This window comes from Podarcis gaigeae (assembly GCF_964106915.1).
Source record: "Podarcis gaigeae genome assembly, chromosome: 8".
Taxonomy (NCBI): domain Eukaryota; kingdom Metazoa; phylum Chordata; class Lepidosauria; order Squamata; family Lacertidae; genus Podarcis; species Podarcis gaigeae.
In genome coordinates, this window is record NC_139684.1 from 34003477 (window position 1) to 34029652 (window position 26176).

The 26176-nt window shown below is 40.6% G+C and overlaps 1 protein-coding gene and 1 long non-coding RNA gene across 3 annotated transcripts in view; one reads left to right on the plus strand and one right to left on the minus strand.

Annotated features, from left to right (window-relative positions):
- TENT4B (terminal nucleotidyltransferase 4B) overlaps positions 1–25382 on the plus strand; it is a 48997-nt gene extending 23615 nt beyond the window's left edge. The window contains exons 2-12 of one of the 2 annotated variants that reach the window (XM_083750496.1): positions 3592–3715; positions 7204–7250; positions 8921–9041; positions 10183–10290; positions 12767–12895; positions 14018–14231; positions 15141–15267; positions 15373–15476; positions 17767–17948; positions 20345–20509; positions 22557–25382. In XM_083750496.1, the coding sequence (XP_083606622.1) occupies positions 3592–3715; positions 7204–7250; positions 8921–9041; positions 10183–10290; positions 12767–12895; positions 14018–14231; positions 15141–15267; positions 15373–15476; positions 17767–17948; positions 20345–20509; positions 22557–22736 (1501 nt within the window). In that variant the 3' untranslated portion in view covers positions 22737–25382. The remainder of the gene's footprint in view (positions 1–3591; positions 3716–7203; positions 7251–8920; positions 9042–10182; positions 10291–12766; positions 12896–14017; positions 14232–15140; positions 15268–15372; positions 15477–17766; positions 17949–20344; positions 20510–22556) is intronic. The other variant, XM_083750497.1, reaches the window with a different exon arrangement.
- On the minus strand, positions 4678–6881 carry LOC310849840. The gene is made up of 2 exons (XR_014567123.1): positions 5724–6881; positions 4678–5631 (listed from the first exon to the last, which is right to left on the minus strand). It is a non-coding gene; the product is annotated as an uncharacterized lncRNA (long non-coding RNA).
- Positions 25383–26176: the final 794 nt, after the last annotated feature.

Below are 26176 nucleotides of genomic sequence, written 5' to 3' on the forward strand. Positions count from 1 at the left end.
ATTATTATTATTATTATTATTATTACTTACTATACTTGAAAGAACTGTTTATATCAGTGGCTGCTAGTTTTGTACTCAGAAGTATTAAGTGGAAGTTGAAAAGAGGGGGTGGGGGTGGAAACTTGATTGAAACTTCTAGTTGGATCTCCATTCCTCCATGTATCAATCCAAGTATTTATGACTGAACTAGGATATAGTTGTTTGTCCTACAGATTCTGGGTTATGAATGTTGAAGGATGACAGAAGACCCAACTGACTTGTCATAGATGGTCACTTTAGGGCTTCCTTGGAGACAAGAAGACTTACTCTATTGTTGGGAACACACTTCTACACTCTTCTTCTGCTATTGCTAGTAGAAATAGGTTTTGACCCTTTGTGGTTGGTTTTCACCATAAAGGCTTGCTGAAATCCATAATAACTCTTGTTTGGAATATGTGATTGCATTTGATGCCCTATTGTCTTTTGAAACATGAAGATGATTGAACTACTTTAACTTAGGAAAGCCAGTTAATTATCTAACCAGCTTTACTGAGTTTAAAAAAGTAGTTAAATCCAGGTTGTCTACCCCAAACTAGAGCAATGAAATTTACAGTTTGGGGGAACTTAACACATATATTACAGCAGTTCTTAAAGAGGTAATCTTTTGTAAGTATCAGAACTCTCATTGAACTGCTTTAATATTGACAAATGTCCCCCAAACTGCAGAATTCATTGCTCTAAGCAAGGAGCAAACAACCTGGTGCCCTCCAAATGTGCTGGACTACAACTTCCATTATCCTGGACCATTGAAGCTGGCTGTGGCTGATGGGAGTTGGAGTCCAGGGCATCTGCAAGGTGCTGGGCTGCCTACCCCTGCTCTAATCTGTGCACGACTGCTGCTATTTGGAAATTTAGGAAACTTGTTCATTGCATTAGTGTTACGTGTGAAGAAGTTACAAATAAAACTAGCATGGTAAAATAGGCCTGAGTCAATTTAATTTTATTGATGTTCAGTTATATTATTTAGTTATATTTGTTTCCTCTCTTTTTTGTGAGTAGATCTTTGCAGCTTCACAACTTACCTGTGAAAGTAGATGAGCCTGAGAGAGAGCAACTTGGTCACCTTTTAAAATTATCCTCTGCTGCTAGAATTAGACCTGAAATGAGTCTCTAATACAAGGCTTTTTGGAGTTGGGATCGGATTTTTTTGGCATGAGGGTCACAGCTGGAGGAGGAAATGGTTAGCCCTTACCTTCCCAGCTGTGACCTGCCCCCCAATTCCCCCATGCTTCAGTCAGCCATGAAAAAAGCCTTGCCTTGACTGCAGTATAGGGTGGAGGAGTAGGGTGAAGTGGGGAGCCTGGGCACATGCTTAGTGTAGATGCTTAGTTGGCAACTCATAAACTTGACAAAGAGTACTTTGGAGCACCTTTAATAAAACAATTGCTCAAGTAAACTCTAAACGGTTTGGGTTTTTTGGCTTAGTTCCATATCTTGATAATTCCCATTGTTTGTGTATCATGGTGACTTGTAACATTTTCAAAAAATAGAATACTTTTCTTATAAGCTTCTCTTTTTATTTGCATTTTTTCTTGATTCTGAAACTTTTGGAAAGCTTTGCATGTTTTCACTTATGGTGAAGTGGACCACATAGTGAAAAGGAAAAAAAAAAGTTTTCTGAACAATGTGATATGTAACCTGTGTGCTTTTTAAAATTAACTCGGGAAAAGAACTCCTAGAAGAACATTGTAGACATTCCATAAATATAGCTAGTTAACTCAAGAGAAGTCTGCTTTTTCATCAAAAGGAAGCAGTTAGATGCACTAGTTCTTGCTTGAGAAAGGTTCTTGTAGAGTAGACAAAAAGCAACCAACAGTAATTTGGCCAGAATTTTTTGCATTCTGTATCCTGTGGCTACAGCATCTCTGGATGTGTGTGTGTGGCTAACCATTTATATTTATCCCAGAGCCTGATGTGGGTGACTTCCATGCTCTTTAGGCTCAACTTCTCCGTAATTTTTAATGCTCATAATTGGGTATAGACTAAACCAGGGATGGGAAACCTCTTACTCTCCAAATGTTGGATTCCAGCTCCCATTAGCCCCAGCTTGTATAGCCAATGGCCAGGTAGGATGGAGCTGTGGTCCAGCAAACATTTTGAGGGTTCAACTCATGTTACACTGGCACAAAATTTAGAGTAGGTCCCATTCCCTCTCCTTCAATCCTTTCATCACACCCTTTCCAGGGAAGTGTTCCTGCAGACATGCAATAGGCGTAAAAGCTGGCATATATTTATTTAACTTATTTCCAAACTACAGTTTGTATAATTACCTGGAACATAGCCAAGCTTTGAGTTACTGCTCAGAAATGTGATGTAAAAAATGGCTATTCACCCATTCCTCATAGGGATGACACTTCTTACTGGAAGAATCAAGCAGGGTCCTCAAAAGCCATTTGCTTAAGAAATGGCTGCCTTGGTCTCAACAGTCATAAAGGTTGGATAGTTGGTATAGGGTTCCCCGTATACTCTGAAACTCCCTGCCCATTGATACCTGGGGTGACACCTTTGCTGCATTGTTCGAATCCCCGCGATGGGGTGAGCTCCCGTTGCTCGGTCCCTGCTCCTGCCAACCTAGCAGTTCGAAAGCATGTCAAAGTGCAAGTAGATAAATAGGTACCGCTCCGGTGGGAAGGTAAACGGCATTTCCGTGCGCTGCTCTGGTTCGCCAGAAGCAGCTTAGTCATGCTGGCCATATGACCTGGAAGCTGTACGCTGGCTCCCTTGGCCAATAAAGCAAGATGAGTGCCGCAACCCCAGAGTCGGCCATGACTGGACCTAATGGTCAGGGGTCCCTTTACCTTTACCTTTAAAAGCTTTTACTTTTTTTGGGGGGGGGGAGTAGATCAGCTTGTTTTTTACCATTTTTATTTGTATTTTTAATGTGTGCTTTGTTTATGTAAACTGCTTAGATGTTTTGATGGTTTAGTGGCACACAAATCTGGTTAAATAAAAAAACAGAAGGAAGTCCTGTTGAAATCTGTGAGACCAAAGACACAACTACACTTACCCAGCAAAGATTGGTTTCCAAGTGTGGAATTCTGGATGAGGGGCAGTTGTGGGTTACCTGTTAACCCCAGGATTGCCTCCTCTCAACCCACACCTCCTGCACAGCCTGCTTTTTATCTCAGAGCTTGAAAAAAATAAGATGAACATTGTCCAGTGGAAGGAGTTGCAGAGATAAATCTTGGGGTGACAAAAGTATTAAAAGAGCCCCTCCTGCTTGCTAGTATCCTGCCTGCCAGTATTTCTCTGCAAATGCTTTGCCTCAGCATAGCATTTTGAGGCAAACACTAGTTTGTACATTTTCCCTTTATGAGTTGTAGGTCTGCTCTTATAAGTGATTTTAAATTGGTTGAGACTGTTATCCTTACCAGACTTGGGCTGTAATCCAAAGCACACGTAATGTGTATGCAAGTCCCATTGAACACAGTTGGACTTACTTTCAAGTATGCATGTACAGGATTGGTGTTAAAGATTACGACTGAGACACTGTTCTTATTTTAGTCATATTACTTTGTAATTAGTCTAACTCATCTCCCTCTTCTTTTTCAGTCTTCATGAAGAAATCATTGATTTCTACAAGTACATGTCACCCAGACCTGAAGAAGAAAGAATGCGAATGGAGGTGGTGAACAGGATAGAAAACGTTATAAAGGGCCTATGGCCCAATGCTGATGTAAGGTTAACAAAATTCTGTTGTACTTTACTATTTTAAATATTTCTATTTTTGCTTGATGATTGGGATGTCCCCCCCCAACCCCCCCCACAATTCCACAATTAGAAAATGTAAGCCCTAGAATGAAAAATATGTAAATGAGGCAAATATGAACAATTTCAACCTCAGTTGATATTAAGGTTATGATTTGTTGTGCACTTATTCTCAGACTCAGTGTGTTAGGAGCATATTAGAAGAAAGAACAAATTCCTGTACTGAATGGAATATCACTGGAGATTGGAAGCTCCAGCAGCCAAAGTTTAGCAGCAAGACTGATGCCTGGTGTTTTTGTGCACTAGGGGTTGTGGGTCCGCAAATCACCCCTTACATTCCATTTCACCACTTGCATGCCTTCAGCTGCGTAGAAGGAAAGGGAGCAAAGGTAAAGGGAAGAGAGATAGATATACCCCCAAATAATTGTAAAACAAACAAGCTGCTGAATTTTGGCTATGATGAGCTTTGGGTTTTATTCTGTAGCTGCATAAATTCTGTGACTTAAGTGATTTGCAAAAGAGTAACATGTAAGCAAAACTTGGGGGACTGTTTAATATGTCCTTTGCATAAGGTAGTGAAAGCAAGCTCTGAAAGCTGGTTGAGAAATTCATTTAGTTGCTTACTGGCTTAACAGACAAGCCATCTTCGCTGGCAGGAAGAGCACCTGTACAAAACTTGCCTGCCGCTTCCCTCTACTCATTCCTAAATCCATACTTTTCCTGTTAACTTGATCCAGTCATACTTGCCGTCCACATCTGGACTGAAATGAAAACACTGCAGTCTTATATTCCATAGAAATATTTCCTGTGGCTGCACAATTCATAGAAAGCTCTTAAACCCTGCCTCCTTTTTAGGGAAGAGGATTTCTTTCTTTCTTTCAGGAGTTTGCATACACTCGGTGTGTTTAAGAAAAAAGATAAAACAGGATCGATGGCATTAAGCAAGCATTTATTAAAACTATGCCTTTATTTATAGAAGCCAGCAATTGTGTCATTTGCTCTATTGCTCCAGGGAATGTGCTTAGACGGAAACATTCCTAGTAAGTGAGAACTGTTCTTGGCATCAGCTGGGCTCCACCATAAGAGTGGCTGAGAGAGGCTTTAATTATCCTGGGGTTGGGACGACAGCACAGCTGACATGAAGAGGAAACATGTTAGATTGGTTTTGAAAAAGAAAGTAAACCTTGTTAAAAAGAACAAACAGTACACCATCGCATTTAAAAACTCTAAATTGTCCTTAGCATGACGCCATGCAGTTTCCTGCATAGGAAGCCTGGCACATGCTTACAAACACTGTTATTAAATGTGGGGTGGCTAGGAGGGTGTGCACATGCCAAGAATCTTTCGGCACCTATCACAGTGACTCTCCCATGTCCACCAAGGAGCCTTGGATCAGGAGCGCAGCTAGAGTTATGCCTGGATTTGCATCACAGAGTCCTCATAACTTAAAGGGCTTTCTAATCTCTGCACACTAGTATTTACACTAAGTCCAGGATCAGTCTTATCACTGATCGTTTCTATATAGCTGGTTCCATTGAAAGAGAGTTTCAATTATAAGGTGACCCAGGGTCCTCAAAGCTGAGCAGAATTAGCTCTCTCAGATAAAACCTTGTGTTGTTTTGACCACATTGACTTCACATTGTGTATTGCGTAATTATGATAAGAGTGTGTGAAAGTTCAGTACAGGAAAACCTGTTGGAGGAAAGGGTTTGGCCTCTGAAAACTGATCGGAGGAGCCATAGCTCAGTGGTTCAGGTCATGTTTTGCATGGAGGAGGCCTGTGGTTCAATCCTTGATGTCTTCAGTAGCAAGAATCTGGTAGAAGGTAAAAGATTTCTCATTGCCTAAAATCCAAGAGAGCCACTGCCAGTCAGAATAGACAATCTTGGGCTAGATGGGCAAATAATTCTGCCCTAGTAAAAGGCAGCTTCCTATGTCTCTAAAGCTATTGGCTTGCAGGGCAAAGGGAGAGCTACCTGGGGGAGTTGTGCAAGATGGATGGATCCTGGCTTGCTTTGTTTGTTTCAGTAGAAGGAACCTTCATAAGTTGATTTGGCAAATACTGTGCTCCTTCTTAAAAACAAAGGTTGAATACGCTTTACAAATCCTGCGGGAAAGGGGTGGGACATATGACTGGCTATTTGGATCCCGAATACCACTGGGTTCAAAATAATCCTGAAGGTCACTTCAGGTTCTGCAGAAAAACTTATGTGCTGCTGCGGCCTTCCCCAAAGAGTACATCTTGTCGATTTAAATTGTAGTTTGGAGAATCTGCAGTTACTGTGATTTGTTTGTGCTGGAGCTGTTTTCACACTGTGTGTGTGTGTGTGTGTGTGTGTGTGTGTGTGTGTGTGTGTAGTGACTGTGTTTTCTCTGTTCTGCACAGCTCAGCATGATGACGACACAAAATGTCTAGTTAGCCAATCTGTTTGAAGAGAGCTGTTAAATTATGGCACGTGAAGGATATAATTGGAATTCATAATTTTCTTACAAATAGATGGCAGTAGGTACATTGTAGAAGGCTGGCATAACCTGATCAGACTATTTGCCTACCTCAGTTTTGTCAATTGTTGGTGGCACCAGGTGCCAGCTCTCAGGCACCTGATATTTTTATTTAATTGAACCTGGAACCTCCTTCATGCAAAGCAGATGCTCTCACTGAGCTTTGGCTTCTTCCTATTTGTCCAGTCTGGGGGGAATGGATAAAGCAATGCTCATCTCATTTTCCAAGTGTGGTTGAGAGCTGACTTTTTCTTAATATGGGCCCCATCTATTCTATCTAAAGCAGTATCATTATCATACCAGTTTAAACCAAATAATCCTGGGAAATGTAGTTTGATAAGGGCACTGAGAAGTATTAGGAGACATCTTCACCTTCCAAGAGTCCCAGTTCTCAGAGTGATTTGACAACCAGTGACTCTTCCCAAGGAAATTGAGGGAATTGGAGCGCTAGCAGCTCGTGGCACCTTCACCCAACCACAGTTCCAAGGATTGTGAGGCAAGCAATGAGTGTTTAACGTGGTATGATGCTGCTTTAAATGTATAGTGCAGATGGGGCCATAAACAGAAACTAGGTTTTGAGTTGTAAAGGCACCAAGAGGAGCAGTTTATTTCCCCCTCCACTTTCAATTATTTTTGTAAGGGTTTGTAAGTTTTAAAAGTCACTGTTTTAAAAGTCACTGTTCTCAATCATTACAATTCAAGTGGTATTTGGAATATAACAGTTATCTGGTTTTGAAATAATTTTGTTAAAGTGCCTACTTAATAACATGACTTTTTAGAATTAGAAATTAGCTGCTATGGTGTTGAATATTCAGAGTTCAAACTCATGTCCTATATTATTCTTCAAGCCTTTCCAAAGTCTGCCAGTTGAGGGCAGCCACATTCAATGATAATATTTTCTCCATATGTTTTTGGTGAAGGATTTTAACTTCCTACTTTCATGCTTTTTTCCAGGTACAGATATTTGGAAGTTTTAAGACTGGTTTATATTTACCTACTAGGTTAGTAGTCTTTAATTTCCCCTTATTCTTACACTGAATATCACATTTTTCCTTCCCTCCTTATATTTAACTTGTAAGTCATACTGAAATTGCATAACAGCTGTTTTGATGTTATGGAGATGAAAAGTTATATAATTTCACCGGAAAGCAAATTTGAAGTTCAAGGGAGTCAAAGTCGCTGTCAACATCACTTTCCCTTTACTGACCTGGCTGTTGACAGAAGATAGTCCTGCACATTTATAAATTATTGTTTCTAATTATGTATTTCCAACCTTTACCAGTGGAAATCTGGCCAATGTGACTTGCAAGTACAGTCAGAATACAATAATAAAACCACAGTAAGATTTATTGAAGTTCATCAGAATCCAGGGGAGGAGAGTCTAGCTGGAGCAGACACCCAGTTTATCTTTTGTCTAGTCCCCTCAATCTCCTGTTCATTTCAGCAGGACATTTTGTGATCCTGTGGAGAGGAGAAGGGGCAGTCTACTTGGAGTAGGCATTGGTTGGTATATTTGCATGCCTCCCTTACTGTCTCTCACTCCTTTCCACAGGGCAGCTTGTGTCAGGCAATGCCCTGACTAGACACTTTAGAGACAGCTGCTTGAACCGTCATTTAGTATTTGACCTAGATGATGCTGTGCAATAAAATACCTACCTGCTTACCTACCTGGCCACCTATTGTGTTCTAACACCAGGCTGGTGATGCATTTAAGCTGGAGGATTAACTGATTTATCGATGCTTCTAACCGACATTTCAACCGTAAAACTCATTGGGGTGGTTTAAAGTTAAAAATCACAATAATAATAAATTCCAAAAACAAACAATGACAGCGCTGTCAGAAAAGAATCGTCACAGGGTAGAAGTAGCAAAATGAAACCATTAAAAGCCATGGATGTGAGTTAAAAGCTCAAGTAGGTAGGATGTACTCAGCCTGGTATTTTAATGGTAACAGTGAAGGCTCCAGGCAAAGCTCCCGCGGAGGGAATTCCAAAGATGGGAAGCTGCCATAGAATGGTCCCTTTCCTGCAGTTGATACTTGCTTTATATCTGAAGACAGGGGAATTTGGAGAATGACCCCAGAAGGTTCACTTGGGTAATGATGGTATTTCAGGTACTTGGTCCCAGGTTCTGTAGGATGGCAGAGGGGGTGGGTTATCTATGTCGGAGCTATTTGTGTCATGTTGTACCTTTGCTGTGGTTATGATTTTGTGTCATGTTGTACCTTTGCTGTGGTTATGATTTTGTACATTCCCCTGCCTCTGTGGCTGTGTTCAGGGAGTCATAGTGTGTTTCCCGCCCCACCCTATCTTGGATCCTGCAGCTGAGAAACACTCTGTTCCTACAGATTTCATCGTAACCTGTGAGCTGGGAGATATTTGCCTGAGAGACTTGGGGACTTCAGAGCCATAAGCCACCAAACTATCAGAGATATTAGTTTGTATATTAGGAGGTGGCCATAGAGCGCCGTTTCTCGAACTCTCACTGCCAAGAAAAGTGTTTTGAGTCACTTCTGTTCACTTCAGAAATACATGGCATGAACAGGATTTTAGACCCTGCCCTAGAAAAGCTTTGTATCAAATTTAATCACAGTTCTATGATTAAAAAGAAAGGTCTTTCTGAATTTACTTCATAGAGAATCGTCTATTAATTTGCTGCCTCTTAATTTCAGTGATATAGACTTAGTTGTGTTTGGGAAATGGGAGACGCTGCCGCTTTGGACCCTGGAAGAGGCTCTCAGGAAACACAACGTGGCAGATGAAGGTTCAGTAAAGGTTTTGGACAAAGCAACTGTAAGTTTTCTCTCTCTCTCTATGCTTTACTAAAATTGGGTATTCTTTAACAAATAGAAAAAGAAAAAAGAAATACACTAAAGGAACTTTGTACTGTACAGCTGTCCTTGATCTCTGAAAGTTGCAAGCCGAATCAGTAAATTATTGTTAATTGCTGTTGCTTTTTAAATTCTCTGTATCTGTTAGAAGTGGGTCCTCACACATGCAAATAAGCCCAAAAGATTGAGGAAGAGGCAATACAGTAAGAATGGGCTTGGTAAGGAAGGTTCTCCTCCTCAGCAAAACAACTATGGGGGAGGCTGAAGAACACAAACCATGAATCTTTTTCATGGGCACAGTTACTGCAAATGTTGCCAGTGTGACAATTTGCAGTATCCTTTTAAAAGACGCCTTCCTTGCTTTATTACTGTTCTTGCGCCAGAATCCAGAGAACCACACAACTGGTTGTGCATGCCGAAAGGAGCTTTGGGTTTGCATTTCCCAACAAGCACATCATTCTGTACAGCAGAAGGACCGCCAAAACCAGTTTGGGAACACCGCATTGGGGGTTGTTGTCATTGGTGGTCTGCAGTTCAAAGAAAAGTCTGGTTTCAAAGGGCATCCTCAAGCCTCTGGTCACAAGTTTTGTTGCATTCTGGTCTCAGTAAACAGTTAGCCAAATAAGCTAGACTTTAAACAATTTTTAGAGACGAATTTCAGATCCTTGATGTACTTTAGCGCTATGAATTTGAGTCTAGTTGCTATTGCTTTTTTCAATGATATTTCTTCGAATCCTTACATGTGAATTCAGCTCCTGGTGATAAAGCCACATTTTCTTTCTGAAGTAACATGAGAAGCACCTCTGGGATGTGAATGGCTTGCTTCTTATGCCAGGCCTTATGTGAAGAATAGCTTTATTCTGTGGCCTCCTATCTCCCCCTGCTGCCTGTTCATGACTGAAAAGCAACTACTTTGTGACTGGAGTACTATTGCATTCCTCTATGGTTGTATAAAGGACCTCTTGTATGTAGCAAAAGGCTGAGCTCTGTGAAGATTGTTTTGTTTTAATTTTAAGTGTGTGCTGTCCTTGTCTAACGCTAAGCGTATAGGAGAAAGAGAGTTCAGTCTTTGTGATAAATGTGTTGTTTTGCTTTTTCCTCAGGTCCCTATAATTAAACTGACTGATTCCTTCACTGAAGTAAAGGTTGACATCAGTTTTAATGTACAGAATGGGGTAAAAGCTGCTCTTCTCATCAGAGATTTTATCAAGGTTAGTTGATACATGGAAACATGGGTTGGATCTAGACACATCAAAGAAGCGTTTCAGTAAAACGCATTGCAAACTTTGTATGAGAAATTGGGTGAGCAAAAACAGAACTCCATAGCGCCTTCTGGTGTCATAGTGTTAGAATGCATAAACAATGCATATAAAGTGCTTTTTCTTTGCCAGTGTAGCTGAGGCCATGGCTAACCTTCAAGAGGTGTAGGCAACAGGAGATTTGAGGCATGTTCTTGAAAATTCGTGTTGTTTCTCCTCTCTCCATTTCTTAAAAAAATACATTGTATTTCTGATGGTCTCCATATGTTGTTGGACTCCTTTCCCCCCCATCATCCACAGCAAGCCTGGCCAGTGGTTGGCATAGATGAAACTGTGCAGTCCAATAAAATCTGGAGAGCATCAGGTTGGGGAAAGATGCTGCTAGAAAACCTCATCCCAGCCATGTTTAAAAGAGTGAAAACAATGAAACAATTGAGAGGGGGCAGAGCATTTATATAGTGTATCTCCAATGGTAGATTTGCTCCAGTAGAAGCTCTTGCAATCTGCCTGCCTTTCTCCAGGCCTTCCTACATCATATTGTCTCCCAAAAGCTTCTCCTGATTGTTTGAGAGCTCTCTGGTACAGTGTGATCTGTATTCTGGTGAAAAAGAAGCCCTAAAATGGGAAATGGACTTAATCAGAGCCTGTGAGAAGTTGTATAGAAGGGATGGTGGTCCTGGGGTCAGGCCTGGCCTACCCATGAGGCGGGGTGAAGCAGCCACCTCAGGCGGCAAAAGCTCAAGCAGTTGCCCTAACCCTAACCCATCCACCCCAGCCTTTTTGCTGCATCTGGAACACACACACCCCTGCACAGTTTTGGGAAGAGGGAGGTGTCCTGGTGCATGACATTGCTGCTTGTCTTCCCCACCCCTGGGAAACACCCCCTCATCTCAATGAGTTTTGGTAAGAGGGGGGCATTCTGACAGCAGAAGAAGTGTTGAGATGGGCGGGGTGGCAGCAGCAGGGGGCAGGAGGTGGCACATTACTGTTTCGCCTCAGGTGGCGAAACGGGACGGGCAGTGCTGCAACTACAACCAAGTTGAACCTGCCTGCATGCCAAGGCTATTCACAAAAGAATAGAAATGGAAGTGTTAGGTTTTTGTTTGCCGAAGTGGTCCTTAGCACTCTGGGGCCAGTAAGAAGGGTAGTAGAGTCCTACGAGAGGGGCCGGTAGGGCTTGTCAGCCTGGGAAGGTAGCCCATCTAGGAGAAGGACAACTCTGATCCTAAACCTCCACTGCCTTGTGGGATATCTTTGGGAGAAGAAAATGCTAAGGAGTAGACCCTACACAAATCTGGAGTAGAGTCCCTAAGATGTTTGAATGGCGCCTTCCAGCAACACATGCAGCTAAGCTGGTGCCAAATGTATTGCTCTGCTTTCATTTGGACCACATCAGCAAGGCTGAGAAGGGCTTCTTATCATCTGGGCTGCCTGGCACCTCCTTACACACTGCTCAAGCTTGCATCCTGGGGAGGTCACTCCGGTTCTGCTAACGTAGAGGTTTGACTTCAACCCCGGAGGCACACTCCATTGTCTCCCAAGACAGAACACCTGACCCTGAATGGTGTTGCTCCTTGTTTTTAATTATTATATCACTAGATGGCACCAGAGGATATGTGTGGATCTGTCTGTGTCTCTCCCCAGTTAAAGTAGACTTTTTGAGCAGTCTTCCAGGTTATATTATTATTTATTACCAAATTTGATTGTACAATTAATCCAAGCGTTTGGTATCTCGTACTATTTCCAGTATAGAAAGCTCTTATACCTTTAGCGTTGGATGACTTTCCAGAGGAGTTTTGTTTGTTATTAGACAGACAACCAACAGGTTGTAAATTTTATGGTGTGTCTGAGAGTGCCTGTAAGGTGGCTTGGGGCAATAAGTATGAAGGCTGATTTCACATTTTGTTAGCAAACTGGAAGTTAAAGTTCAGTATGAGAAGGAATCTAGAAAAGGAACCATACAGGCTTGTCCACTAGTCATGCTAGTCCATTATCTGTTGTTTCAGTAAGTAGCAAATCAGCAAATAAATTGGCAGGCCCTTTTTCTCTTGCAAGGTATGAGTACTTTGAACACCACTGAGTGACAGTTCACCTATTAAGCTGTCAATATCTGCTGAGATCACAGACCCATATTCTTTGTGGAATACAGTGGTAACTCGTGTTAAGAACTTAATTCGTTCCGGAGGTCCATTCTTAACCTGAAACTATTCTTAACCTGAGGTACCACTTCAGCTAATATGGCCTCCTGCTGTTGCCGCAGCGCCGGAGCACGATTTCTGTTCTCATCCTGAAGCAAAGTTCTTAACCCAAGGTACTATTTCTGGATTAGCGAAGTCTGTAACCTGAAGCGTCTGTAACTTGAAGTGTCTGTAACCTGAGGTACCACTGTAAATGGAAGTCTAATTCCCATCTCCTTTTTCTCCCACAGAAATATCCTGTATTGCCATATCTAGTTTTAGTATTGAAACAGTTCTTGTTGCAGAGGGACCTGAATGAAGTGTTTACAGGTGGAATTGGATCTTATAGTCTTTTTTTAATGGCCGTCAGTTTTCTCCAGGTAAGTTGGGAGGAATTATTATGTACTAGGTCATTAGGTCATGAATGGCCTTTCCCTCCTTTTAAGTGTAATATCACTTTAGGGTACACAACATTGTAGTCCACCCATTGCCTGTAATAAAATAATTACTATAAAAATTGCATATAATGGAACTTAGTATGCTAACTAGTACTGCAGTTAAATTTTTGGGGGGTAGCAGAATAGCTCTGAAGTGGAATGAGTACTGCTTTAGTAATAGCAGTTCTAAAACATTCACTTGTTTAAACTAATTATTTGCTTTGAACTATTTTGTGCCATTTCTGTACCATTTCTGTTTTGGGGATATTTTTATCTGCAAACTAAAAAGTCAAAGACACATAAAGGAAAGGGTGTGGAGGGAAGAAGACAGAGAAGGAAGATCAGTGTGATAACATCAGAACAATGTGCTGAGGTAGCCTCACCCCAGATATGCCCATTCAGCTGCTTTGATTTGCTGAACTGCCACTGTTACGGGTGCTACATAATTCTTGTTCCGCATTTTGTTAGAAATTGATCTTTTATTGTGACAACACTTAACAATTTGGAACTCCCTTCCTATTGACATCCGGCAGGTGTCTTCACTGCACTCCTTTCAGCATGCCTGCTTTTGTTTGTTTGTTTGTTTAGGCAAGCCTGTCCAGATATGTAGAATATTGACAAGTGTTTTAGTCTGGTTTTGCATATCCCAGATCCCAACTTCAGCTCACTCACTATACAGTGTGCCTCACTCACAATCTGGTTAGGTCTTTTTCGTGTGTTAAGTGTGTATGTTGCAACTTTCCATTTCATTCCTCCTTCAGAAGAATCCTGTGAAGGTTCATCATTTATTTTGTTCTATTTTATAGATTTGGGGCAGGGGGCAGAGTAAGGTAACGACTTGCCCAGACACCCCCAGAGTCTGAGTGGAAATCTTGGGGCATTTTGCATCAGAAATAATTGAGTGATGGGATATGTGCAAAAGCTTTTTGTGTTTTGTCCCCTGAGCCAGCTATTAAATTGGTTGATTCTTTAATTTCACTATTGATTTTAGTGTTTACATGGATTGTAAAGGAATCTGGAGATTTTTTGCAAATAATTTTTTGTTTTTGTTTCCCCCCCCAATAGCTACATCCCAGAGAAGATGCTTGTACCCCCAACGCCAACTACGGTGTCCTTTTAATAGAATTTTTTGAATTATATGGGCGTCATTTCAACTACCTGAAAACAGGAATCCGAATAAAGGACGGTGGCTCATATGTGGCTAAGGATGAAGTGCAAAAGAATATGCTAGATGGCTATAGACCATCAATGTTGTATATTGAAGACCCACTGCAACCAGGTATTTGGGCTTTTCACTAGGCCATAGGAGAGTAAACAATTTCTTGGAGACTTTTAACCCACGGATGCAACAAAGCAGCAGTAGTTCCTGAATTGCGTACAATCTAGTTTCAGGTGATTCCCAACAAATTGGGGGTCTAAATGGTACAAAATGTAGTAATATAAAACTGGTATTAAAAATGATTTTATATCATATATATATATATATATATATATATATATATATATATATATATAAACACAGATGACCCTAAGACCAAAATGTGTCTGAGTTTATTTTAGAGTTGAGTTAATTTCAGGTTATGTTTGTTTGGAATTGTTTATATTATATAGAGTTTTAGAGTTGAGTAATATATATATACATAAGCCAAAAGTAATAGCACGTATGTCTAAAAGTGACCCACCTTATATACACATGCTCACATATTTGTATACATACATACACACATGCTCTCTCTATGTGTATAATGTGTGAAATTTGCAAATATCTATATTGTGTGTTTTAATACATTGCCATTCCGTAGCTGCAACTTGTACTGTAGAAGCTGGAAAGCAAAAAGCTGATGAATTATCTCTATGTATATGTATATGTATATCCCTCACCTTAAGGAACACTGAGGAAGACCATAAAGTCAAAAAGCATTTGGGATTATTTTATTGAGTTGAATAATTTCAGGTTATGTTTTTAACTGTTTTTATATTTGTGATATAAAAGTGCAATATTTGTGTAATAAAATTGCTTATTACTTCATTTTGTATTATTGGGATATTTAGATCCCAGTTGATTGGTAAATTACCTTGTTTTGTTTTGTTGGGACTAATTTCCTTTTTTCCAGTGTAAAATCGTATTATATTCAGAGAAAATGTTTACCCGTTACAATCACCCTAATGGTTGTTTTCTTCTTTTAAGGTAATGATGTTGGCAGGAGTTCTTATGGTGCCATGCAAGTGAAACAGGCCTTTGATTATGCATATGTTGTTCTGAGCCATGCAGTATCGCCAATAGCTAAATATTATCCCAACAATGAAAGTGAAAGGTAAACATTATATGTCCCAAGTTGGATCCATTAGTGATGTCACTCTCCCCCCCCCCATCCTTTAAAAATCCAGTTAACCTTTCCTTTCTCTTAAAATGTTCACAGTATATTAGGAAGAATTATCAGAGTAACACAAGAAGTCGCAACATACAGAGACTGGATATCAAAGCAATGGGGGATGCAGAATAGCACAGAGACGTCATGCAATGGTAAGATTTTCCTATATGTAGGTTTGCAAAACCCTTGAGGCCAAAAGTTCACTTTAGATCCTGGCAGGGAGGCCTGTAATATAGGTATAAAAGCTTCTTCCGATTCAAGAAAGTTTGATTTGCATTATGGACAGTGGCACAGAAAGCTTCAGGCATAATGGAGCTTGCTTCTTAGTAAACATATATAATATATATGCATGGACAGGTACAGAAAAGCACAGGCAAGAGGCCTGCAAGCATAGGTTCATGGTCAAGAGAGAAAAAGTTGACTTGATAACTGACTGCTTTGGTAGAAAGAACACAGGGATAATAAATAGTGACATTCTCAAATAGAATATAATATAGGCTGTGGAAGTTCCATAAGCAGTATAAGATACTTTGGGTTGTATTTGGCAGATTTTTTTCAAGAGTAGGCTTGCTGAAGTGATTTAAGTCCATTAATTTGAGTGGGTCTACTTGAGTATGACATACTGTAGTTGGGAGTTCTCATTTTAAAACAAGTTGTTAACCCTCATGTGTTGCAGACTGAAATGTTGACAGCAGAATTTGCTGAAGGCTTGATCTGGCAGTAGTCCCTTCTGTTGTCATAACAAGTCAAAAAGAAAACCAAAGCTGCATAAACTTAAATTGGCCACTCACTAAATCAAGGCCTGTTATTCCCAGATATTCTTAACAGCATAAAGCCTGTATGGAAGCATGCAGACTCTGATGATCCAGACTACGATATATTGAAAGCAGAGAACAGGAGGTAGAGGAGAAACAACAGTGTCAAAGATAGCTGAAAGAAGTGCAGTTGACCATGCTTTTCAAACCACCTGTGGCTGATACCCTGTGCCCATTTACTTAAAAGTAAGCCCCATTGAACACAGGAGTTGCTTCTAAGAAAACATGTTGTTGGGATGCACTGGAGGGATGACAGAACTGTTGCAGGCAATTTACTAAATACTCCTATTCAGCAAAGGTTGATTTGTTTTATTGATACAGACCTAGGCCTGAATTCTAAATACACTTACTAGATATACTGGAGTTTGCTTCTGAATAAATGTGCATAAGATTGCACTGATGGACACTGAGAAGAAGGATGGAGAAGCCTGCAAGGAAAAGAAAAACCATGGTCCAGAGAGATCAGAACGGTTATTTGATAGCTGACTATTTCAATGCAAAGAACTGAGGAATAAAAATAAAAATGAATTGGGATAAATGATCATATCTATACCTTGACAGAGAGTCCCTGTTCTATACAGCATGTGTCAAAACATGAGTCTCTGAGGAGTGTGTGTTTCTGGTTACAGAGATAATGCCTTCCTCCCAAGAGTAGTATATGTGTTATAGAGAACCACTCTGCCGAAGAGTTGTTTGTGCAAATCATGGATTTAAACAGAAGTTTTAGCAAATTCTTTTGACACAGCATTAACTGAAAAGTTCCATGTCTGTAATAGGCACTTGGAGCACTGTGTCTCTGACAGCAATCTTTGTTACGCCATTTATAAATACTTTATGCAACTTCCCAAAAGCTCAGAAGTAGTGTACAACCAACAAAAATGCTCCCAAGTTCTAAAGTTTAAAACGACAACATTTCACTTAGCTTTCCATCATGTCATCCTCTTTCAGTTATGCTATGCCATCCTTGGTGTGTCTTTAATGTAGCAAATCTTATTAATCTGTCCTGCCTTGCACAAGCTCTGTCAGGATGAAGCAAAGTTAGATCAGACCAACGCTTGGATAATTACCTACAATATTTTAGAGAAACTTAACTGGATGCAACTAAATACCCTCAATCCAGCTAAAGTTAGTAATGAAGAAATCCCTTGGGGAGTAACAGATCTACATTAGTTGTGTTCATTGTGTTAACACCGGTTTCAGTAGCACATAGTAAATAGAGTTATTTGGTTAAAAGCCACGGTCTCAGATATGACTGGATTGCTGCCCTGAATGCCATTTAACACCTATTGTCATTCAGGGCTATGAAACAAATTAAACCCGTCTTGCATGTCATTTTTGCACTAAATGCATCTCAGCTGCAAGCATGATGCAAAAGTGGAAACTGATTTTCTTTACAACCCACTGTTGGTCTGAGAACGGAGCACAGTGTGTGTTCATCTAACACAGGGGTGGGGAACTTGTGGCCCTCCTTATACTACTGGTGTACATTTCCCCCAGACTATATTCACCATGCTGCGTGGGGCTGGACCACATATTCCCCGGAATCCAAAACTCTCTATACTGTTGTGAGCAACTTCATTGTTGTGAAAGAATGCTTATGTGCTCACTATTCTGTACTTTTTAACAGGTAATGGGGTGACCTTGATAGACAACCAGCAGTTGGACAAATGCAACAATAATCTTTCCGAAGGGAATGAATCACTAGGGAAACCTAGAAGTAAAACAGAGACACCAAGCAAACACTCATCAAATTCTTCATCAGGCCCTTTATCATCGTCATCTTCTACACTCTCCAGCTCCAGCGACGTAGTAAGTATTGTGCCCTGGTCACTGTCCCATTGGATTATTGTAATGCACGCTAGCTTCCCTTGAAGCAGTGTAGTTACCCCAGCTGGTCCAGAATATAGCAGCCAAACTATTGTCTGGAGCTATAGGGAAGACCATATTATGTAATTCTTGTGTTGTCTTCACTGGCCACTGTTTCCGGGCTGTTTGAAGTGCTGTGGCTCTGGTCTTTTAAAATAAAAACCTAAGTTGTCGGGGAACATGATATCTTGCGAATTACCTTGTCCCATATGAACCCATTCAGAAACATTGCTCGTTTTCTGAGGCCCCCCTTGTGGTACCACCGCTGGCAGAAGTTCAATTAATGGCAGCAAGAAAAATAACCTTTTAAAATTGTGGCATCCAGGTTATTCAATGGCTTCCCCATAGAAATGTGCCCACCCCTCCAGGAACACCAGCTTTTAAAAGGGCTCTAAAGACAGCCCTGGTCCAAGGGACATTTTAGTTAAAGATTTCAGAATTGGATAAGTTATTCCTTTTGTCTGTTTTGTATTGTGCCAATAGTCTTTTTTATAGTAGTATTCCCCCCCCCCTTTGCTGCTTTGCGTCTTCATGCAGAGAAAGGCTGAATCAAACTGCTTTGCTCAGGAAAACCACCTCCCACCACCACAAAGTTGTTTTGTGTATTTAGGGATGGGCCGCTTTGAATTTTCCTTGCCTCAAACGGTATCCTTATAGCAAACAGTTTAAAAACGAAACAAAATTGTGAAGAGTTGCAAAGGCATATTTGTTTGCACTCAGTTATAAACTCATTCCTATCTTTTAGCTCCCGAAAGCTGTGCTTACATTATCAATTAAAACAAGACATAATAAAAAAATGAGATACAAACCTGTGAGAGGGGCAAAAAAGCATAGGACAGTTCAAAAGTTTGGCAAAACACAAAAGCATGTAACAAATTAATAAAAAGCCAAGGCGAAGGCTAGTAGTCTGCCTTCTTCAGAAGAAGTTCTGAAATCTGGATGCCATAGTCAAAAACGCCATTCTGCCAGTCCCAGCCACCTAAACCTCCAAGGCAGTGGGAGATGGAACATGGCAGTCCTCTGAGAAGAGTGCAAAGGGTGATTAGTGATGCCAGGGTTTATAGTCTGATCTTCAAGGAACATAAGTTTTAAAATGAAACAAAACCATACAGAGCAAGCACCTCTAAGCATACTTTAAAGCAGCACCTTTGTTTATGCAGCCCAGCAATTATGGCAATACCTGCTTTTCTATTTTATGTTCTTAGAAACTATATATGTTAGTTCCAGTGGATGCCCTAAAATTTGGTGAGCGTTGATTGTTCACATGGGAATTCCAAAAACCACAAGATGGAAGTTAAAAATTCCCAGAAAGGAATATACTTTCCCCTACTACTCATACAGTAGTGAATGCTCGCAATAATTAAGCAATTGTCAGGATTCCCTGTTGTACCCTTGCAAACATTCAGCATCTCCCGGACTGAGATGGTCTCAACCTGGTTTCAATATGATGCTTTTGCTTTCTGTCTTTTGGGTTTGATATAAGCAGCATGTGCTTGTACAGCTGCACTTGTAACTGGCAAGGCATATAGCTCACCAGCCCTGTATGGCGGCCCAACAGAGACTAGGTGATTCTCCAGCTTTCACTGCCTGGGACAAAAAAACAACCCAATGGGTGCTGAAGCTCCCAGCAGCCCTTAGTACATTGCTGGTGGGTCAGTATGGTAGTTGTGCAGGCCTAGCCTTCTAGATCTGGGTTTCCTGGAAAGTGTATTGGCATCTGTAGGATATGAAAGAAATTTATGTTTGTATAGGACCTGCCTCCTTAGGCATTCCTGGTGCCAGACATGAGCCAAAATGATCAGGACAGCAAATATTTGCCAGACTTGCATTAGCCTCTGAGATAATTAAAAAGAGGGGAAACGGTGTATGAGTTCGGATTGTCTTAAAGAGCTCTCTTTCCTCTAGCCTCATGGCTTCCATAGAAGCAGATTATCCAGAAAATGCAAAAAGAGCTAATTCCTTCGGCCTCTCTAACACGATAAAAGCTAGTTACATAAAGAAAAGGCGGGGAAGTGTTGCATTTTATGCAGCTGTTGGTGGGTCTAAAATAATTAGATGGATGCTTGCATCAATCCAGCATTTTAAAAGCTCATTTTTGTGGAAAATATTTGCATAGTACATACATGAAATGTGATTTGGGAACATTCCCTCGGTACAAATGTGATTCTGATAGGTCACTGGATCTGGGAGCAATAAAGGGCCCTTATCCCGTCTTATATTTGAGAGCAGTAGTCCCTTACCTGGTTGTAGTTTTGAAGGTGCTGACCATCTGAAAGAACCGGCCTCTCCTGTCTTTCCCCTTAACTGACATGTTCCTGCTGATGCCTGTTTCCCAACAGGAGTCTGATGGAACACCATGCAAAACCTCTAAACAGCTGGGCTGCCGCCAAACTACAGCAAACAGAATGGCTACTCAGGACATATCACTGGGATCCACGCAGTTGAGTGGGAAAATACCAAGTGGCCAAACAGTGAATGCATCCAGTGTTGTAAACAAGTCCCAGGTTGGTAGGGCATTGGGCTCAATCACCTTGGTCCCCTTCCTTCTTCCACTGCCAGCATTATTATCCTTAAGTGGCATCCCCACCCTGCCCGGGATTTCAGTACAGCATTTTGTTGCTTGCAGAAATTCTGTAACCTCACGCTTACACAAGCTAGCATATTTTCCCATGAGGCTGAAATCTGGAGGGATGGGGTCTCTTCCCCCTGCCCCTGCCTCTTCAGAGATTGATGGTAATGAGGAGGCTACTAAAATAAGACTTCTCTAGCAATAGGAAAGGGATCTATAAAAGGGCTTTCAGTGGTCACAAAAGAAATGTAGAGAAGTACATTTTTAGGCCGTCGTTCTGAGCAAATGCCTGTCCAGAGCGACGTACAATTGAAACCTAAGATAAAAAATGGTGCAAAATTTAAAACTCTAAAAGCTCAGCTATTGTAAGTCATCAGCACCTGACACAGAATGTTCTGCCTATGTGCTTTGAATCGTTATGATGTGTTCACACACATTTTATGGGGTACCTGTGTAACATCCTAAAACGGTTGCCTTATTTGCTTCTTCAGTTTTTTCTAGGCCACAGAGAATCAAGCGTATTTTGGGAGCAATGGAACAGTAACACAGTCTCCGCAGGTGTAGATCTCCTTAGGGCTTTTGCGTATTTTTATTTAGAGGCATTGTTTTGACAAGTGCAGTGGTGCATTAGGGTGAGGCTATTGCCATTCATCTATACCACAGCATACCTTCATTGAGATTCCTGCATTGCAGGGCATTGAACTAGATGACCCCGGGGGGGGGGGTCTCTTCCAACTCTATAATTCTTTCCAGTGAACATTGTTTTAGCTGTGTATTTCCCCCCAATCAAGTAGCTATTTTAATTACTACTTAATCGCCTATATTTTTAAAAATATTTGATGGCGCAATAGCACAGAAATGAAAATGCATTTTCAAGAACTTATTCAAAAGGGATTAAAAACCACTGCCTTTTGCTTCTTTCCTGTCAGTGCCATGCCATTTAATCTTTAAAATGTGGATGTGCTTTTGCTCTTCCTCCTCTTCCTCATTTTAACATGATTGGAGTAGTTGCACAATAGTGCCGAGATTTTGAAAACTCCAAGCCAAAATTTTAGACATCACTTTTAACAATTGGTCAGTAGTTCAAAAAATGGCATTTGCCCACTAGCTTGAATAGCAAGTAATTGAGGTGCATTCAATTAGATTCATTCTATATACCCTCTGAAGGGTGAGAAGTCTGTTGAGATTCCATATGTAATAATAATAATAATAATAATAATAATAATAATAATAATAATAATAATTTTTATTTATACCCCACCCTCCCCAGCCAAGGCCGGGCTCAGAGCGGCTTACAAGCAATAATAAAAACAAGATGAATGATTACAACTTAAAACAAAATTAAAATACAACATTAAAATATTGAAACATTAAAATATTAAAATGTAGCCTCATCGCAGGAGGAGAAGGAAAGGAAAAAAGAAAGAGGGGGAGGGAATCAAATTGCCTCCAAGCCAAAGACCAGGCGGAACAACTCTGTCTTACAGGCCCTGCGGAAAGAAATCAGATCCTGTAGGGCCCTGGTCTCATGAGGCAGAGCGTTCCACCAGGCCGGAGCCAGAGTTGAAAAGGCCCTGGCTCTGGTTGAAGCCAATCTAACTTCCTTAGGGCCCGGGACCACTAGGGTGTTGCTATTTATGGATCTTGTGGCTCTTCGTGGGGCATACCGAGAGAGGCGGTCCTGTAGGTACGAGGGTCCTAGGCCGTGAAGGGCTTTAAAGGTCAAAAGCAGCACCTTAAATCTGACCCTGTACTCTACAATGCAAGATTAATTATAAAGCTGCTAGGAGCTGCTAGTTTGGAGTAGCCCTGGAAACTTCACATAAACTTTCCTGATCTGTATGTGATTTCATTCCTTGTGTGGAAGTACCATGGGCTTCTTGCCTCTCTGCTCATGTAACTGTGGCTCATGTGTTGCGAGAGCAAACGACCTGTACGTAGCGAGGGTGCTCACACTGGCTTTCTCGTCTTCTCCTTTGCAGCACGGATCCACGAGGTTATTCCGCACTTCTTCCAACAAAGGCTTCCAGGGTCCAGCAAATTCAAGCCATGGCACCTCGGTCATGAACAAACAGCACCAAGGCAGCAAATCACACCAGTTTTTCCACGGCAAAAAGAGGAAACACAAGAGGGACGTGGTCCTTCCAGACCTTTGTAGATAGTTCTCCTATCTGACAATTTTGACTGTTCTTCTGTGTGCAATGATCTCTCTCATGCTACAAGAGTAAGTTGGGACAGTGAATCCCCAGACCTCATCTGGAGTCTCAAAAGACTATGGGAACGTTGATTAGCAACGCATTTTAGTTTTTATTTTTTCCAGCTCGCCACGGAACAGATCATGAAGACTGATAACGGCAAAAGGGGGGGAGGGAGGGAAGAGGGAGCAGCAAAAGGCCACTTATGTGGCGAGTTATATGCTACCACAGGGTTGTTTAGGATATAAAAGCTTGAATGTAAAATAAATATTTCCCATCAGCTTTTATGCTGACCTGTAGGGGGGGTAGTATTCAGTGTGTTTAAGGGGTTGGTAATGAACTAAAATAAAAGGAGAAAAAAGTGAAAAAAAATACTATATTTTGAGGGAAGCCCAAAGTTCAAAGGAGAGTGAGTAAATTCACGCATGATAATTTTTAAATTATTTTTGCATATATTTACCATTTTATTGTGTATCTATAGACGACCATATAGGAAAACTGACATTTGTAATAGTGGATTTGTTAATACTTTTTACATAACATTGCCATTTAAATTGTAGAAACATCCCCCTCCTTTTCCCTCAGGACTAGCTTAAAAATAATAATAATCTGAACTGTCAGCTGAACATCGGACAACGTAGTGAGTTATATGGCTCAGAAATTGTGGTGTGCTTCCCCCACCCGCCCTTAGCACTGAAATGATTTAATAGCACATTTATGTGTCTGTACATGTTGCTTCTCTGAAGGAAAAAAGGCAGATAAGATGCAGGGGCGCAAAGACTTGTTTATAAAGTGTAAAAATGCATCATGTGTCAACTTGGAGCTTGTATTTCCTCTCGCACGAGTGGAAAATGAACTCTTCACCTTCTTTCTGATGTGCCATCTTCTCAGGCAAAAAGGGTTATTCCAGGTTAGTTTTCATCAGAAACCTTAGGGGTTTTTTTTATTATTATTTGATAGGAAACCAAGCTACTTGAGGGGGGGGCAGGGAAGGAAGCACTTTGCTACATGAAGGAAAACATCTCAAGTTCATTGGTGATGTCTACATTTTGGGACCTCCTCTAAACCTTATGTCTTTTTTGTGCCTTCATCCCCATTTTTTTTCTCCTTTACCTTGCAACTTTGTATCTTTTTCTTAAAAAAAACAAAAACTTGAGAAATGGAACTGTTAAGGCAGTTGGAAAAAAAAATTCCCTTGTTATCTCATTCCTTTTTCGGTATATTTTTAAATCCACTCAAAGAATTAAACGGTCTTCAATAATGGAAATAAATTTGTATTGCTGTCTAAAGAGCTGAAACCTTTTTCATATCCAAGTACTTCTTTGTCAAAAATCTCCCATCCCACCTTTTAAAAACATTTGAACATTTCCTAAGCTCAGCCATGCTGTGGGTTTTAAGACTGACAAGAAGTTCATGCGATGAATGCAAAATGGGACATGTAGGTTTGTAGTCACTTGCATTGTTTGCAAAAAGGATTTGGAGCACTTTAATTGATAGAATGTAAAGTGACTTTTACTGTAACATTTTTCTTTGAAGAGGAAAGTGTGTTTGCGTGCGTGCGTGAGTGTGTGTGTGCATTCAGTATGTAAGACTGTGTTCAGTGTATCCAGTCTGGAGAATGATGATGATCCTTTTATGAGGAATAATAATTAGCTTTTAGATGTTTTCTTTTATAATTGCAGACCAACTTGACCTTTAATAAGCACTGATCTAGTGCAAAAGCTTTTTAAGTAAAATAATGCAAAACGACCAAAAACTGTCATCACTGAAAACTTAATAAAACACACACTCTTGATGGTAAAGCATTTATTTAACTTCCAAGGAAATGGAGGAGGGAAACACAACCTAGCCCACCCTAATGCTCAAGAACACTAAGCTTAAAGGAAAAAGAATGTTAACCTGTCAATGTTTTCAATTTTAGATCCATATTCTGTTATGATCAGTTTTTATCAACAATATTTTTGTTACTATAATTTGCTACAAGTACATTATGCATTATTGAAAAGTATTTATTTTGAATTTTAAAAATGTTTTATAACTGTGTAGGCCTACCTTCACTGCTTTGGGAACAAATTCTAAATTATAGTAATCCAGTATTACTAGCTGCTGTTATCAAACGCTGTTACAAATGTGTAATACATCGATCTGTATTACTTAACCACACTGAAGGGTTGTTGTTATTATTTTTATCATTATTTAATTTTTCTTCTTCAAAGAATCACCCTCATTGTTGGAAACAAATGTTCTGTTGGGATGCAGAGTTTGGTGTTCCAATAAGCATGTGATTATTTTAATGTGGTGGTAGCGGGAAGATAATCTTGATTCCGTTGTGAATCTTAGGTTTGCCTCAATTTATGGTTTTCATAAATTTTAATGGAAAATTAGCTTTTCCTGGACTGCTCGAGTTTCATTTTGTAAACAGTATATTTCTTAACAGAAGACAACATCGAAGAAAAAAAAAAAGCATGAAGGAGAAATTGAGGTATTTACTTTGCCTCAGATTACCAGCATTGTATTCATGAAACACTGTATGTCTAAGCAAAACTTTTATTTAAACTGGACAGTTGAACTGTTCACCTTTTTCAATCTGAAGTAAAAAGAAAATAGCTTCGAGTTTTGCCTGCTCATTTATCTTGTACATTTCATCTCTGTATTCAGCTCAAGTCTAATTCCTTTTTTGAGTTTGAATACTTTTTTGTGAACATTTTGTGGAAATATATATATAGATATAAAATAAATGTTTAAACACCCACATTTTTAAAAATCATTCGTGACATCCATTTTCTTTTGAAAGGCATGCGATTCCACCCCCACTCACCCCCCATATCCACATGCGCAAAATCTCCAGCCACTCACTGCAAACTCCAAATGGCCAGACTACATAGGAGCATAGGAACACTGAACGAGACTCGGCTGGCCTGTCTAGCTCAGCATTGCCTACAGTGACTAGAAGCCCTACCTGGAGATGGCACCTTCTGCATGCAGAGCAGATGCACTGCCACTGAGCTATGGACCTTGCCCTAAAGTTGGGGCTGAGGGATGGCATGGAACAATCCCAGGAGTTGAGTGGCAGCCGATCCCCTGGGCGTGAGTCCTGAGACTGGGCGACACGACACATACCTGCATTTACTCGTTCACTCCTCTGCTTGCATGAACGGCAAAACAATTGCAGCTTCCAGGTTTAACGCAAGCCTTCCATTATGTACAAACTGGAAGATAACAGTTAATGGCTTCTAAAGGAGCCAGGGTTTGGAAGCAAGCTTTAAACCAGGGTTGGATCCTGGGTTTTTTGTCTCCCAAAATAGTTCTTGCTTCTCACACGGAACAGGAAGCTTGTTCGTGTGATTGCTTTGGTGCTCGTGAAAGGGGAAGAGTGAAGGAGCTAATGCTCCTGGGCTGATTGAGCC